General features: G+C 42.1%; 1 protein-coding gene across 1 annotated transcript; it reads left to right on the plus strand.

Moving 5' to 3' along the window:
* The first annotated feature begins 607 nt into the window (after nucleotides 1-607).
* Nucleotides 608-14,261, plus strand: LOC143863459 (uncharacterized). The gene is made up of 2 exons (XM_077374122.1): nucleotides 608-1,084; nucleotides 14,127-14,261. Exons 1-2 carry the CDS (start codon nucleotides 608-610, stop codon nucleotides 14,259-14,261), a joined length of 612 nt encoding a protein of 203 aa, XP_077230237.1.
* The last annotated feature ends 2,513 nt before the right edge of the window (nucleotides 14,262-16,774 follow it).

The following is a 16,774-nucleotide window of genomic DNA, read 5'->3' on the forward strand; positions in this document are numbered from 1 at the left end:
CCTTGGCAAAGTGCAATACTTGAGGAGATTCATATCTCATTTAACTATGACATGTGAACCCATCTTCAAGTTATTAAAAAAGAATTCCTCCAAGAAATGGAATGAAGAATGTCAGGAAGCATTTGAAAAGGTCAAGCAGTGTTTGTCTTTGCCTCCTGTCTTATCCCCAGTCATTCCTGGTCAACCATTGTTGATGTATTTGTCCATCACAGATACAGCAATGGGTTGTATGCTTGCTCAGCAAGATGTAGGATCTAAGAAGGAGAAGCCTATCTACTACATCAGCAAGAAAATGCTAGAGTACGAGATAAAGTACACTATCTTGGAAAAGACTTGTCTAGCATTAGTCTGGGCGACTCAAAGGCTTAGGCATTATCTCTTATCGAATAAGGTATTTTTGCTTTCACGGATGGATCCGTTGAAGTACTTATTCGAGAAGCCCGCCCTTACAGGAAGAACTGCAAGATGGTTGCTATTGTTATCTGAGTTTGACATCACATACGTCACTCAGAAATCCGTCAAAGGACGGGTTATTGCTGAGCAGCTAGCTGATGCTCCTGTTGAGGAGAATGCTTTTCTGAAGGCTGAATTTCCTGATGAAGAGATCATGGAACTTGAAGAAGAAATTCCAAGTACGAGATGGATAATGTACTTTGATGGAGCTGTAAACAATCGAGGACAAGGAATAGGAGCAGTGCTTGTATCTCCCAAGAAAGAATACATCCCGATATCCATCAAGTTACAATTCGAATGTACAAATAACATGGCAGAGTACGAAGCTTGTATCGCAGGACTTGAGGCAGCTTTAATTTTGAAAGTCCAAGAGATTGATGTATTTGGAGATTCAATTCTGATAATTTGTCAAACCAATGGTAATTGGAAGACAAGAGAATCAAAATTAATCCCGTATAATTTCTATCTCGAGTCTCTGGCCAAGAAATTCAAGAGTATCACATTTACCCATCTGTCAAGAACCAAGAATCATTTTGCAGACGCCTTGGCTACCTTAGCCTCGATGTTGGATATTTCTGAGACAATGGAGGTCCAGCCTTTAGCTGTGAGGTCGCAATGGGCTCCAGCGCATGTAAATGCCATTGAGATATCAGCGCGATGTCCAGATGGAAAACCGTGGTATACTGATATCCGAAATCTCATTTCAGGCAATGGACATCCCCCTGAAGCTTCCAGCAAAGAGAGAAAAACTCTTCAGAGATTCGCCGCTAACTTCATCATTTGTGGTGAAGAATTGTACAGAAGATCCTTTGATGGGATTCAGCTTCTGTGTGTTGATGAAGATCAGGCTGCGGAGCTCATTGAACAAACACATGAAGGTGTTTGTGGTCCTCACATGAATGGTAAAATGCTATCAAGGAAGATCCTTAGACTCGGTTTCTATTGGCCCTCAATGGAAACAGATTGTTTCGCATTTGTGAAGAAATGTCATAAATGCCAAGTCTATGCGAATCTTATTCATGTGCCTCCGTCAGAGCTGCATTCTATGACCTCGCCATGGCCATTTTCAGTATGGGGGATTGATATCATTGGCAAAGTCTATCCTAAGTCGTCAAGTGGGCACGAGTACATCTTGGTGGCCATTGACTATTTCACGAAGTGGATAGAAGCTGCTTCATATGCTTCCATAACTTCCAATACAGTTGCGAAGTTCATCCGTGCAAACATCATTTGCAGATATGGAGTACCTCATGAGTTGATTTCTGACAATGGATCTCACTTCAAGAAAGAGGTGGTGCACCTGTGCGAAGAATTTAAAATCAAGCATCATAAGTCATCTCCTTACAGACCGCAGACAAATGGTGCTGTAGAGGCAGCTAATAAGAACATCAAGGTTATTATTAGCAAAATGACCGAGACTTATAAGGATTGGTCGAATAAACTCCCATATGCTTTGTGGGCTTACAGGACGTCGATCAGATCCTCTACAGGTGTAACTCCGTACTCTCTAGTTTACGGAATGGAAGCAGTCCTCCCTGTTGAAGTGAGAATCTCGTCTTTAAGAGTTATGATGGAAGCGAATCTGCCAGAGTCTGAGTGGGCCAAAGCCAGACACGATGAATTGCAGATGATTGATGAAAAGAGGCTCAGAGCCTTATACCACATCCAAGGGTATCAGAGAAGAATTGAAAGGGCATTCAATAAGAAAGTCAAGGTTCGTGACCTGAAACCCGGAGATCTCGTCTTGAAATCTTATCGAGCACCGGTGTTCGATCCCAGAGGAAAATTCAGGCCAAACTGGTCTGGTCCTTACATTGTTGATGAAGTCCTGCCTGGAAAAGCCGTAAGACTCCTCAATGAAAATGGAGAAAAATTAACAGAACCTACAAACCTGGACCAACTAAAGAAGTACTATGCTTAAATACACCAGGAGGCCATCCTTGATCGATCAGAGTCAAAAGCTAACAACCCAAAAGTCAAAATACCGTTTGCAAACCCTTTGGGCCTATAAAAAAAAAATCCCTTTTTCTTGACAAACACAAACCAGGGGCATCTTTTATGACTTGCGTCATAAAAGATAATAAGCTTGAACTACGTTCTGACCTGATTCCTTTTTACAGGATACGTAGGCCACCTGATTAATTCGGGTTCGGTCAAATTCTTCAAATCCTTCGAATCTTTCAAATCCTTGAAAATATGAAAGAAAGAACAAAACAAAAAATCCTTGAAACCCCAAAAATGGGCGAACTACGCGGACCTGATTCCCATTTTCTTTGGGGATACGTAGGCAGTCTGGAGGGCCAGATTCGGTTAAATACATAAAACAAACCAAAATTTTAACCTGTTTGAACCCAAGCCTACCTAAAAGTCCTTCTGGTGTATTTTAGGTCCAGGTTTGTAGAGAAACAGAAAGAAAAGAAAAAAAAATGATGGAGTCTTAGACCCGCTAGACTGAAAACCCGAAAGGGCGGTCTAGGCAAAAATTAGGGTCATTCACCTGCTAAGTTGAAAACCCGAAAGGGCGGCTTAGGCAAAAATCAAGGTGCAGAGCCTGCTGGATAGAAAATCTGCAAGGGCAGACAGTCCAGACAAAATATAAGGCAGGCGGCCCGCCAAATCAAAAACCTGAAAAGGTGATTTGGTCATGGCAGTGACTTCAAAAGGATAAAACCTCTGAATGCCAGCAAGACTTTTATTTCTTCTGAGGCATTACTCTGAAGTCTGAGTAAGCGCCAGTAGAGATTCTTCTGACATTCTAAAAGCTAAGGAGTTAAGACTAAGCAAACCAAATGAATAATAACCATGACGGAAAACCTGAAAAGAGGAATGAAACACCTTTAAATACGGTTTTTGAAAGATTCTAAGAAGTGGTAGACTATACCATTTTAAAATACTTATCAGGCTGAAAAGCAGATTCAGTTTCTCTTAGAATTCAAGTCATGGTCGAAGTCCTCCTTTGTTGTTAGCCACAGTTCAGTCCTTGTCAAAGTCAAGGTTAAACTCCAAGGTCTTGTGTGGGGAGTCCTGTGTGGTCAATGTCTCTCCAAGGTTGGAGTGATAGAAAAATGATGAGGTTGTAGATTCTCGAAAGTGATACAGAGCAGAGCAGAGTTCAAAAGGATAGTACTCAGACCATTCGAAGTATTGGCAGCGGACAGAAAGAGAAGAAGATTATCAGATTCAGTCTGTTGTATTTGAAAAGATTTGTAACTTCAAAAATTCAGGAAATGAAAACCTTTTCTACAATGTTCCCTATGTTTGTTCTCCTATGAATTTGTCATGGAAGTAAATTCGTACTAGGGGCATCTTTTATAACCTGTTCAGGTTATAAAAGATATCAAGTGAACTCTGATAATTGAGATAATTAATTTCATTAAATGAAGATAAGAAGAGCTTCAGTAGAGTTTTTGGTCAAATTCCTCTGAGAGTCTTTCTTATCATCTTATTGAAAATCTATCTCATAATCCCCAGTGGAGTTTCTATCAAAAAAATGTAAATAAACCAAGCATTCAAATTAAATCATCTGCACCTGTGCATAAACCATTTAGCCTCCGAGCTAAAAATCAAGCTTTTATGCATAAATACCTTGCCTCTGAGCATAATTCCCTGCCTCCGAGCATAAAACCCTGCCTCCGAGCATAAAACCCTGCCTCCGGGCATAAAATCCTGCCTCCAAGCATAAACCCATTGCCTCCGAGTATAATTCCCTGCCTCCGAGCATAAATTCCTTGCCTCCGAGCATAAATCCGTGCCTCCGAGCGTAAAACCCTGCCTCCGAGCATAAAATCCTTGCCTCCGAGCATAAATCATTGCCTCCGAGCATAAATTCCTTGTTTCCAAGCTTAAATCCTGCCTCCGAGCATAAATTCCTTGCCTCCGAGCATAAATCCTTGCCTTTGAGCATAAAACCTTGCTTCCAAGCATAAATCCTCGCCTCTGAGCATAAAACCATGATTTTGAACATAGAAACAAGCCTCTGTGCAAAGACTCAGGCCTCCGAGCTAAAATTCCCTAGCATCTAAGCTAAAACCTTTCAACCTCCGTGCATAAACCATTTGCCTCTGAGCATAAAACCATCCGCCTCGGAGCAGAAAACCAACATTCCTAACAAACCAACCCTTTAATAATCCAACCTTCACCAAGTCATTTTCTCCATCCTTTTCTCTAAATCAATTTTGGGGCTAGTCAAAATGTGACGTCTGTTCAGCTTTGACATTCGCGCGACAAGCACGCTCTGCCAAAGAGGGGCATCTGTAGACACCCCATTTTGACTAAGCCCTAAACCTTCCCGGCTCGTGCCAAATCCATCCGAATCTCAGCATTAGGGTCCCAAACTTCGCCCTAGGCTGGATTAGGGTCTCTTTTAACCCCCTGCAAAATTTCATCGAGATCGGGACTCGTTTGCCCAACAATCAGGCTGAAATGGTGTGTGTAGTGCAAATGAGGGGAAGGCCCACTAGGTTTTCATTTTACCCTAAAAACCTTGTATTTTAGGGAAAATTCAAGTTATCCAAAGACCCCAAATATCCATGAATACATTTTTAGAAGCCTTAGGATCCCAGAATTGTCTCGGCAAAATTTCAGAAAAATCCGCCAAGAAAATTCGAAAAAGACAAGTTGAGTTAGTGCCGTTATCAAGTATAGGGGGTGCATTATCCCAGAGGAGTCGCGCATTTGTGCGCCCATCAATTTTGGTGCCAATATCAACTTCATATTTTTCCTATAAATACTCACTTAAGCTCATTTTTAAGAAAATCTTAGCTTTTTACTAATTTCTAGAGAGAGAGACTCTGAGGAGAGAGAAATTAGATCTGCAACTCAAAACTTCCTCTTTTTTTTTCCATTTTTTCCGTCCAATCTCTTCTTCTCCGGCCAAGATTCCGGCCGGGATCAGGCACATCTCTGACCGATAGTAGTGTTGTTCTCGTCTGCTTCCTTTTTCTTCTTAATCTAGCATGTTCTCATTCCTTTTGAAACCCTAACTTTCAATTGAACCTTAGATCTTTTTCCCTAAAATCCGAGCCTTAACCTGATCTGATCTTCCGATCATTTTCTCCGATTGAAGCTCCGGTCATTAAAGTTCTACCAGATCTGCCGGATTCTGACCGTGTTTTGATTGGCTAATTTCAAATTGCAGAGAGAAAACAAGAGAGCCTGAGAGGAATTCTCCCAAACCCTAACCTAAGTTTCATCTCCTCCAAGGAATCCAAAAAGAAATCAAGGAGAGAGAAGTTAGAAAGCTAGAAAAGAGGAGTCAGATTTTCCTCTCCGGCCAGCCTCTACAAGTTCAAACTCACGTTTTCATTCAGAGATTCAGAGAAAGAAGGTTAAAATCAGCAGAGAGGGAAAAGGTAAGTAATCATTTCAACAAAAATGAACATGAATTTCTTGTTGTTTTGATTAAAATGCTAGATGCTTGAATGTGATGGTTTGTTTTTGCTGATGTTTACATTTTTGGAGCATATTTTCTAAACCTTTCCTAAAATTTTCTTTACTACATTACACCAGATCTACTTTTAATGCTTCATTGCTTACGTGAGAGTATGTTTAAGTTGTTAAAAGGAGTGATTTTTAATTGGCAAAGATAATGATTTCAAAGGAAATTTAGAACATGTTTTGATATATTTGTTAAGGGAATTTTAGAGCATATTCTATGCACAGTATGATGAAATTTTAGGATATGATCTGTTGCATTTATTGAGAGGATTTACAGTATATTTTGTTACACTAGTTGATAAGAATACAAAACATGATTTGTCACCTTTATTTACGTAATTCAAAGTATGTTCTGTTACAATGGTTAACAAAACATAGAATATGTTCTAGATTGTATGGAAGTTAAAAGAAATAAAAATCCAATTAGCTATCTATGCTTTAAGATCCAAATCAGTTGAAGTAATTGAGATAGATGATGCCCTACTTAAGCTCACCCGTTTGGAACTTCTAAATGGTGCATATCATGATCTAGTTGTGAGTTCATCAATCCTATTCTGTCAAATGATGTTGTTATTATGAACCATTCAGAGCTTTTATTTTCAGAATTATTTTTTTATGAAAGAATTACTTAATATGAACAGCCCTGTAGTTTTTTCTAATAACCTATGGCAATTACTATTATGAGTTTCCACATTATGTAGCTTTAGCTCTATTGTTCTCAAGAATCGGTTGGGAGTGGGTAGATTGTGACTAGTATATTGGAATGGTTACATTTGGATTTTTGTACTATATTTGCGTGACCATTTGGATTATCCAACTGCTCTTATAGGTTTATGATTATTGCTTCACATTTATATGATGCATTGTTCCTTTATGAATGCTTGATTTGATAAATACCTTGTCATTTTCATAATCATATTTGGTTTACATGCGTAATTTCAGTCAACATGTTTCCCTTTTAGATTTTTCATAAGAGTGATTTGATTTTTTTTTATTTCTCTTTAAACATCAAGTGTCAAGCTGGGTTAGTACTGATGCTGAAATATGATTGTGATAATATCATTTTTTTTTTTTTATCTTTTACCATCATACAAAAACCGAAATGTGTCAGATGACCCAAGCCCAATTTTGAAGGGAATTACTTAATTGTGATAATACTCTTTCCCCTCTTATTCTCTTTTCTTTAGTTAGAGAATTCTTCTCCTTTCAAAAGTCTTAAAGCCCATTTCACGCACCAATCTGTCATTGTTTCAACACATAAATCTGTCTCTATTTTGGCACAAAATTCGTCATTATGTTTGCACAAAATCTGTCTAGAAGCCAACTCCCTGTTATACATAAAATCTGTCCACAATTCAGTCATGATTCAACCCCTATTTTACTGTAGTTTATCCCATGATTTAATCCCTGTTTTGAATGAGTCAGTCTTTGTTTTGGCACAATGCGAACCCAGTTTTAGCACAAAACAGCCCCTGTTTTGGCATAGTTAAAACAGCCCTTATTTTATCATGGATTCAGTTCAGTTTTGGCACATTTATCTGCTCAACAGTTCAGCCTAACTTTGCACTAAAAATAATAGTTCAGCCTTGCTTTAAGCACGTATTTTACCCTCAGATTCTGTCTAATTTTTCTGCACATATTCTATTTACAGATTCTGTCCAAAAATGCACATATTTTACTCACAGATTCTGTCCAGTTTTTTCTGCACATATTCTATTCACAGATTCTGTCCAATGTTGCACATATTTTTAATCCTTGAATCAGCCCCTGTTTAGTACAATCCTGACCATATATTTAGCTCACAGTTCTGCCAAAAGTACTGCCCCAATTCTTGTGGTGTAAATTCATCCATATGCTCCAGTTTTTGCGCAAATTAGATCATGAACATTTGATATTGATAGCTGTTGCACACCTATATTGATGTTGGTACTATTAAACATTTGCACAAAGTTGTTCAAAGCTTTTCTTTCAAGTTCTCTATATAGTTGAGGTTCATTTTTCTTATTAGTTTCCCTTGATCTTTAAGATGCTTATCCCAATGGGACAAATTTGAAATACTTTGGATTTAAGGTGTGGATTATTTGGGTAGCAATGTTTTGTTCTCCTGTCTTTGGTTTGTTCACCTGTATTTTTATACTAAGAATAGTATTTGATCATTGCATATTGTTCATGGCTGAAAAGGTCAATATGGCTAAATTGTGATCATGTTTTCATAAAAAAAATATATTTTGTTGATTATGCTTCATATTTAAAAGAATATCCAATTATATTAACTGTATGACTGTTTTGGAAATATGACACTGTTTAAATGCTCTTATAGTATTTAGATACATTTATATTCGATCATCATATTCTTTTCTTGTATTTGGGCTCAAGAAAATGGGTGTTTTAGATGAAGTAATTGTTGAAGATAGAACATTTACAGGTTGCTCTATTAGAATTATGTGTCAAATGATCATGCTGGAATCATTATTTTTAATATTTTTTTATGTTATGTTCAGTATAGATTTTGCATACACATCTTGGTGTTAGTATTTGAAATTAGATGCTATAGGATAGTTGTTACAAATTCAATTTTCCTTTAAAAATGCTTGCATTACTATTGTAAAGTATAGTTTTCTTTTTTTTTACACCACCAACTGATACAAGTTCAATTAGCTACCTAATTAATTTTGTATTGTGACAAAGGTACAGTTCCATGCTTTGGTATAATTTGTGTTTATTAGAATAAGAATGGGGATTATATGTAGGAGAGGGTGATGAAGGCGATAGCCCAAGCCCATTATTCTATACATAACTGCTGCCCTTTGATCTTTTTCACTAGTATATAGCTGCTGTCCATTAATGGTTCATTACTTGCTACCCCTTATTTTGCATAAATTGCTGCCCATTGGTTGTTTCACTAGCACATAATTGCTGTCCACTGATTAGTTTACTACTTGCTGCCTTATTTATTTAAATAAATTATTAATAGGAAGAAGGAGATCAGATGACTACTCTGTTCGATATTATCGACATGAGTACTGTCTGATCTCAAGGCGGGTTTAGAAATATTATCATGTGTATATGATATCAGATGATTACTTTGGCATCATCTGATTTCATTGGAGTCCCCGTATTGGGGTTTGTGGTTGGTTTTGAAGTGTTTAATATGGTTTTTACTTTATTAGGCTATCCAGCGGCTGGTCTGGACTAATTGGTGTTATTTATTATTTTATGATTGCTATTAGATTGTATATTCTTCTTTGCTTAGCACTTGATTTATTTTTATAAGAATAGAATGGAATTTGTGATTATCTGGTAGCCTTTTCCTCTCTTTTGATAGACTAACACAGTCTTACAGATTTCTGTTAAATTTTTCTAGATACTAGAATCCCCTCTCTTTGCAAGGGCGATGAAGGTGCTAGCCCAAGCTCATCTCTAGGGGGACTTGCACAGTCCAAATAGCATTCTATTTTCTCAAAAGACTTGCCTAGTCTTTTAGATCCAAATCTTTGGAGACAGGCATTGTCTCATTAATGAATCAACCTGAGTTAACCTCTAGAAGACTACCTCTAGTCTCATAGGTCTTAAACCCTCCTTTTTGTGCGTTGTTTGGTTTTGGGAGAACACCTTGCTCGGCTTGGCATCATACCCCTTACCTTATGGGTATTGGGTTGCACATTTGTTGCACCCTAGGGCTAGGTAGCTGTCCGGCCCGGTTGGGTGTTTTACTTAAACCAAATAGGCACAAGGTCTCTTTTTCCTTGTTCGCATTTTTTTTCCTCTGTCCTACCTATATGTCTAAGAGACTTGCCCAGTCTCATTCTATTAGCATCCTCATCTTTGTGCATCATTTGGTTTTGGGAGAACATCCTACTCGGCTTGGCATCATACCCCTTACCCTTATGGGTATTGGGTTGCACATTTGTTGCACCCTAGGGCTAGGTAGCTGTCCGGCCCGGCTGGGTGTTTTACCTTTACCAAATATGCACAAGGTCTCTTTTTCCTTATTACTTGTGAGCTTTATCTTAGTTTGATAGTCCACTAGCATAGGAATCCGTCCTTAGTCTAGAGAGTCAATCCTCTTGTTCAGGAATCAAATTCTATCATCATAGGGGTTAGGATTCTATTCTACCTCTCATCGTATCATGTTTTTATCCACTCTTACAAGGTATAGGATGCTGTCCAACCCTTGCAGAGCTGTGTTTCTGTTCTTTTCCCCCGCAAAGCATAGGATGCTGTCCAACCTTTGCGGGATATCAGGAGTCTGTCCTCCCTTTATGATGATAAGATTTGTCCCCCTTGAGTCAAAAACACTTAAAAACAACAAAAACATCTGAATAACCAAAAATCTCAAAAATCTTGAGTCATTAGGAGTAGTTAGGAAATCTGTTTCGAACTACGTTGGCTTGATCCTCTTCCACAAGGTACGTAGTGCAGCTTGGGATCTTTATCCCAAGTCCAGCCAAACCTTTAAAAATAAACATTTCGAACCTTCAAAAATACAAAACTTCTTCAAAACCTTTTCAAAAAGATCTTCCTCTAGAGTTAGGAGTTTGTCCTAGATAAAGAGTTTTAGAGTTTTGAGTTTGTCTTTTAATGTGTTGTGTGGTTTGTTTGTGTTTGTGTTAGAGTTAGGAGTTTGTCCTAGAGTTATAGGAGCGCCTCCGTCCAGTCAGTTGGCGATTCATATCGCCGACTGATGATTAAGTCTTGGATACGCTAGTGATCCCATTGTTTCCCTTAGGGCGTACAGCCTAGCTACACATAGATTATAGGAACCACCTGCATTAGCTTAGGGCTAACCTGCATTTAGTTAAGGCATATAGGGTGTCCTAAAATCTACAATCCATTGGAATTTAAATAATCACACAAGAAGCTTTAAGAACTAGTCCGGTCTTTTAGATCGAGTCTAGGATAGAAGTCTGGATGTCTTAGGCATCATAGCTTAGAATAGGTGCGAAGAACTACGTTGCCTTGATTCTCGTGGAGGCGGGGATACGTAGGCTTCTTTGGATGAACATCAGATCATCTAAAGACTCGGGCCTAGGTATAGATTAGAGTCTTAGGGTTGTATGGTATCGAGTCATTTTTCTATGTTTTGCAGTGTTTTCTTACTTTATTGCGCAGACCTTATACTTTTTTGGTGTGTCGTGCATGTGTTTGTTCATTAGAACTTAGACACCCATTAGGCATGTCACTTATAACCTAGCTATGCTTAGGTGACACATGTTTCTTTTATTTTATCTTGTGTGCCTTTGATTTCGTCTCCGAGACATGCATGATTAGATAGACGTCTTCTCGAAGATATTCATTCCCATTCCATATGATTTTCGCCCAAAGCTCTTCAAAATTATTAAGTAAATGGCATAAGAGACCAGGTGTTTGCACTTGGGCGGATGAGGTGCTCTTTAGACCTTCCGAATTCGTAACCAGGCACGAACCTTATTTTATATCTCTGGTTATCCGTTGCAACAGAGCATAGTATGGGATCCAGGGCCCATTTGCCTTTTTCCTTGGATGGCGACTCTTCTTTGTTTAAGGTACGCCTCGAATCTGGGCTAGTCCCCGAATCGGGAGGTATCTCACCTTTGTATCGCCACTCATGCTGTGAGGGGCATTATTCTTTCGAGAGTTCCTTGGTAGAGCTCTCCATTCACGTGGATGATCCTGAGACTGACTCGCGTGGGGGCACACGTCCTCACCACCGCGCCTCTCTCGGATCGGGGTCCACACCCGCCGTGGCGTCAATGAGCTGGTCGATCTTCGGGAGTGGATAGCTGTCCTTAGGACAAGCTTTATTCAGGTCGGTGAAGTCGACGCATGTCCTCCATTTTCCATTTGCCTTCTTGACTAGGACTACATTCGCCAACCAGTCCGGATACCGATCTCGCGAATGAGGTCAGCTTTCAAAAGCCTCTCCACTTCTTCTTTTATTGCCTGTCGCCTTTCAAAAGCGAAATATCTCCTCTTCTGCTTGACCGGTCTACATGTCGAATCGACGCCGAGTCGGTGGGTGCTGATCTCTGGGTCAATGCCTGGCATATCAGCAGGAACCCATGCAAAAACATCTGCATTCTCCTGGAGAAACTCAGCAAGCTGATGCTGAATGCTATTGCTGAGTGAAGAACGGATCAGAGCCACCTTCTCACTGTCTTTTGGGCATAGTGGGATGGAGATGAGATCTTCAACGGGTTGGTTCCCCCTGAGTTCGTCCCTTACATCAAGTAGTTCAATTGGCAGTGATTCCACTGCATTTTTGCCTTTGAGTGCCTTCGCGTAGCACTCCGTGGATTGAGGCTGATCTCCTCGGACTTCGCCCACGCCATTGGGCATTATAAACTTCATTTTCTGATGGTAAGCCGAAGCCACTGCACGGATCAGGTTCTGGCCAGGCCGTCCCAGGATAGCATTATAGACCGAGGTGGCCTTTACTACCAGGAAGTTGACCATGGCGAAGGCTTGACAAGGTGGGTCTCCAGCAAGAACGGGGAGCTCAATCTGCCCTACCACCTTTACGACCTCTCCGGAGAAGCCAAATAGATCCGAGTTCGCCGGCTTCAGACGGTCGTCACCTATCATCATTTTCTCGAAGGCATGGTAGTATAAAATGTCCGCTGAGCTCCCATTGTCCACGAGAATTTTCTTCACCTCCCAGTTGGCAACGAGCATGGTTAAAACCAGTGCATCGTCGTGGGGTAGGATCATGTTGTCCAGATCTGCATCTGAGAAGGAGATCTCATTCTCCGTTCTAGTCTTTTTGCTGGTTGTGTGCACGGCGTTAACTCGTCGCGCATATGCTTTGCGGGCAGCAGAGGATGTGCCTCCGGCGGCTGGTCCACCCATTATTGTACCGATGACCCCCCTTGGCTGAGATCGAGGTGCCTCCTGCTGCGTACTGGGCGGCTGAGGAGTTTTGTTACGAGCAGGGGGCGGCTGTGATCTTCGAGGACTGCTGCCTCGGGGGCTCTTCTCTCTTCGTTCTTGTTTGCGGCCATCAGTTCGAATGTACTTTTTCAAATAACCGCGGCCGATAAGCTGCTCAATTTCCTCTTTGAGCTGCCAACACTCATCCGTGTCGTGGCCGTGGTCCTTGTGGAAGCGACAGTATTTTGAGGGATCTCTTTTGTTCCCTTTGGAGATCATTCTCGCAGGCCACTTCACGAATTCTTCTTCGCTGATGGCAGCCAATATATGTTTTCTAGATGTGTTGAGGGGCGTGAAGTTCTCTCCTCTTCTTTGAGGAGGCAGAGACTTCTCTCTCCGGGGAGGTTTATCCTCCCTGCGTTGCTTGGTGGGATTTTTCTCTTTTGAGGTTATCCTCCGATTTGAATTAAGAGCTGCCAAGGTTTCTTCCACTGTTATGTACTCCTCTGCCCCGGCCATGAGATCTGCCAGTGAGTGCGGATTTTGTCGGGCTACGGCCCGACGGAAGTCATTAGATCTGGCACCCGCGAGGAGCGCATTCATAGCTGCTGAGGGATCTAGATTGGGCACCTGAAGTGCCTCCCTGTTGAAGCGGCGGACGAACACTTTCAGAGGCTCATTGTCGTCCTGTCGCAAATCCATCAGAGATGCTGTCATTTTCTTCGGCCTGCGACTGCTCATGAAGTGGCGTACCAGATCCTCTCCGAAATCATCGAAATTACTGATGGAGTTCGGTTTGATCCTGGAGTACCAGTCTCTCGCCGCGCCAGTTAGCGTCGTTGGAAACGCTCTGCAAATGAAGCCGTCGGAGACGCCGTGAAGGAGCATCATTGTTCTGAATGTCTCCAAATGGTCGACGGGGTCAGTGGTCCCGTCGTACTGCGGGACAGCGGGCATTTTAAAGCCTTTGGGTGCTGGAGCACCCAGGACATCATCAGTGAACGGCGTTCTGCTTGAGAACGCCCTGGAGGCGGGCCGTCTCTGATCCTTCGCCAGCTCTTCTATCCGGTGATCCATCTCCTCCATTCTCTGTAGGAGCGGATCTGTCCTGTGCTCCGCGGGCCTGATTCTTCCCATTGATCGGCTTACCGCGGAGCCAGACTGGCTCTCCGGACTCCTTCGACGAGACCTGGACTTCACTGGTGGAGCACGATCTTCGTGAGCTCGGGGCCTTGGTGCGGAGCGGGACCGTGACCTCTGATGGCGGTAAGGTTCTGCTCGGGCATGCCTCACTGTGAGGTGATGGACTTGTCTGGTGGAGTGGTGAGTTCGATCCTCACCATGGCGCGACAACTCTCCCCTGTGGACGTTTAGCCTTCCTTGGACAGATCGCGGAGCCTCTGGGGGAGGTTGTGAAGGCGTCTGAAGCAGTTGCTGATACTGCCCAACGAGAGCTGTCATCTGTTGAAATAGAGCTTGAACTTGCTCCGGAGTGGGCAGCGGATTCAGGTGCTCTGAGCTAGCGGGGCTCTGCTCAGCTGTTGCAGAGGCCGCCACTACCAGCGAGGCGATTCGTTCACTTCGGGTCCTGCGAGGCAGCACGGCTTGATCAGTCCGTGCAGCTGGTACCCGCGCATTCTTGCGCCCTGCCATTTTTTGTGAGATGTTTGAGAACGACTTTTAGTTCTGGGGTCCCACGGATGGCGCCAATCTGTTAGGCCGAAAATCGGTAACAGGTACAGCAGTGACGTAAGAGCTGAGCTGGATGACCAAAGGAGCTGAGTCCTGGGGGACCGGAGTGAACGAGTCATGAAGTGGCTAGAAACGAGTCCTGCTATGAGGGCTGAGTCCTGCACAAGTCAAGCGAGGTCAGAAGACCAACCCGGGTTTTACTCCGGACAGGCCCTTCGACACTCAAGTCAGTATGAGCAGGAGTGAAGGGGAGAGTCTGAGAGTTTTGGGTGGAGAAGAGGGTTTTTTCATTACCCATTGGTCTGAGCTTTGATCCCCTATTTATAGGGGAAAACCTGGTGAGGTGTCCAGGACAGGTGTCCTGGACAGGTGGCGGCCTGTGAGAGGCTGGAGCTCACCTACTCTGGGACAGGTGGCAGCCTGTGAGAGGCTGGAGCTCACCTACTCTGGGACAGGTGGCGGCCTGTGAGAGGCTGGAGTTCACCTACTCCAGGACAGGTGGCGGCCTGTGAGCGGCTGGAGTTTTTACACCCCATCAAGAACCATCGTGCTTACAAAATTTCACGTGCAAGAACCTCTCTTCACAAATCTCCTCAAAGACGACCAAGGATCAAACCAATATAATACCTCTCTTCACAAATCTGCTCAAAAGCTGCCTTCTCAAGCATTGGATTCAACTTATCTTCCTCCCTCAACTGTCACGGGGGTCAATAGGTTTCATTCCTCTTCTGATCTCCACTGGCCCTTTTTTTGGGAGCGTTTCTAAGGGTTGAAATCTTGGATAACTTCCATCACCTCTTCATGTTTATGAGAATTTCTTCAATAAGCATTAGAAAATTCATTCATGATGCATTGTGGAATATTTCTGTTCTCTTGCTGCATTGTGGCATATACTCTTTTGTTATTTAAGCTCGATCATTTTAGTATTATCATCTTCTATATGCTAGTCTAGATTTGTTGAGTAGCCATGGTGTGCTATAGTTGTGGCAACTGGGAACATTACACATCATAGGGAACCCGGACGTGCTCAGCTGGCTTCACCTAGTTTTACTGGTCTCCATTTATTTTGAGGGTTTGCCTCTCCATGTGCAGAATTTTGGATTCTGAATGAAATGCACTAGAAACTAGCCTTTATCTCGCCGATTGACCTTATCCTGACTCCTGTTGGTCAGGGATTACATCGCCCCACCCCATTCCTCAATGAGGGAGAGCAGCCGGAGCTCTATGAACCCAATTCTAAGAGAGAACTTTTATGTCATTGTTTAATATCTATAAATCTAGACCTCTTTAGTTCCCATTGCCAGTAGCCATAATATGATACAGTTCTGGAAGTTTCAGATCTGCTCAAATGGAATTTAGAAAGAAATAGGGAACGAAACAGAGGGAAAAGAAGATGAGGGAGAGAAGAACAAGAGAGAGACGAAGGAATATTTCTTTTTTCTTGCCTTTTCCAAATGAGGTTCATTCCTTTATATTGGAATGTCCCTTTCAGTTGGTTACACTGACAGATCTTGCACATGTCATATATTCCCTTTTTGTTACAGAAAAACAGAATTGCAATTTAAAAGTAAACTAACAATCCTTAGATACTAATCTACTAACTAATCTTGACCTTTAAACTAATGCTTGATGTAATTCTCCATCCCTTTGGGTTGTCGCTTGACCCTGACCCTGTTTGTCCTGTGTTGTTCAGTAGCTTCAATCCAACCTTCCCTTCCTTGCTTGATCCCTTGATCTATGGTCCCCTGTTGATCTGAATTTGTATCATTGCCCAGCCCTTCAAAAGTAACCTTGTCCTCAAGGTTAAAATCCAGTTTGGAAAATATTGCAGCACCATGTAATTCATCTAGTAGGTCATCAATCGGAGGAATCGGAAACCTGTCTCGGATCGTAATGGCATTCAACGCACGATAGTCGACACAAAATCTCCAAGTATTGTCTTTCTTCTTGACCAAGAGAACTGGGGATGAATAAGGACTATGGCTGGGTACAATGAGACCATTGTGGAGCGTTTCCTGTATAAGTCTTTCAATGTCATTTTTCTGAAAATGCTGATATCTATACGGTTTGGCATTGACTGGGGAAGAGCCTGGTAACAGATGAAGTTGATGGTCAATTTCTGTTGGAGGAGGTAAGGTAGTGGAAGCCTTAAAAACAGGGAGGAACTGTTGTAAGAGGTGAGCCACATCTGTTGGTAAATCAGTTGGAAATAGAGGATCTGCTGCGGTAGCCAAGAGTGAAGATGCCATAGTGTCGTCAACGCAGATTAGTTGAAAACAAGAAGCTATTGAATCTGTTCTGGAAAGACCCTTGAAGTGGGCTGCCTTGAGGAAAGAGGGGTTCA

This window comes from Tasmannia lanceolata, unplaced genomic scaffold (genome assembly GCF_043159265.1).
Source record: "Tasmannia lanceolata isolate RefF3 unplaced genomic scaffold, GAP_Taslan_0.1 ptg000044l, whole genome shotgun sequence".
In the NCBI taxonomy this organism is placed as follows: Eukaryota; Viridiplantae; Streptophyta; class Magnoliopsida; order Canellales; family Winteraceae; genus Tasmannia; species Tasmannia lanceolata.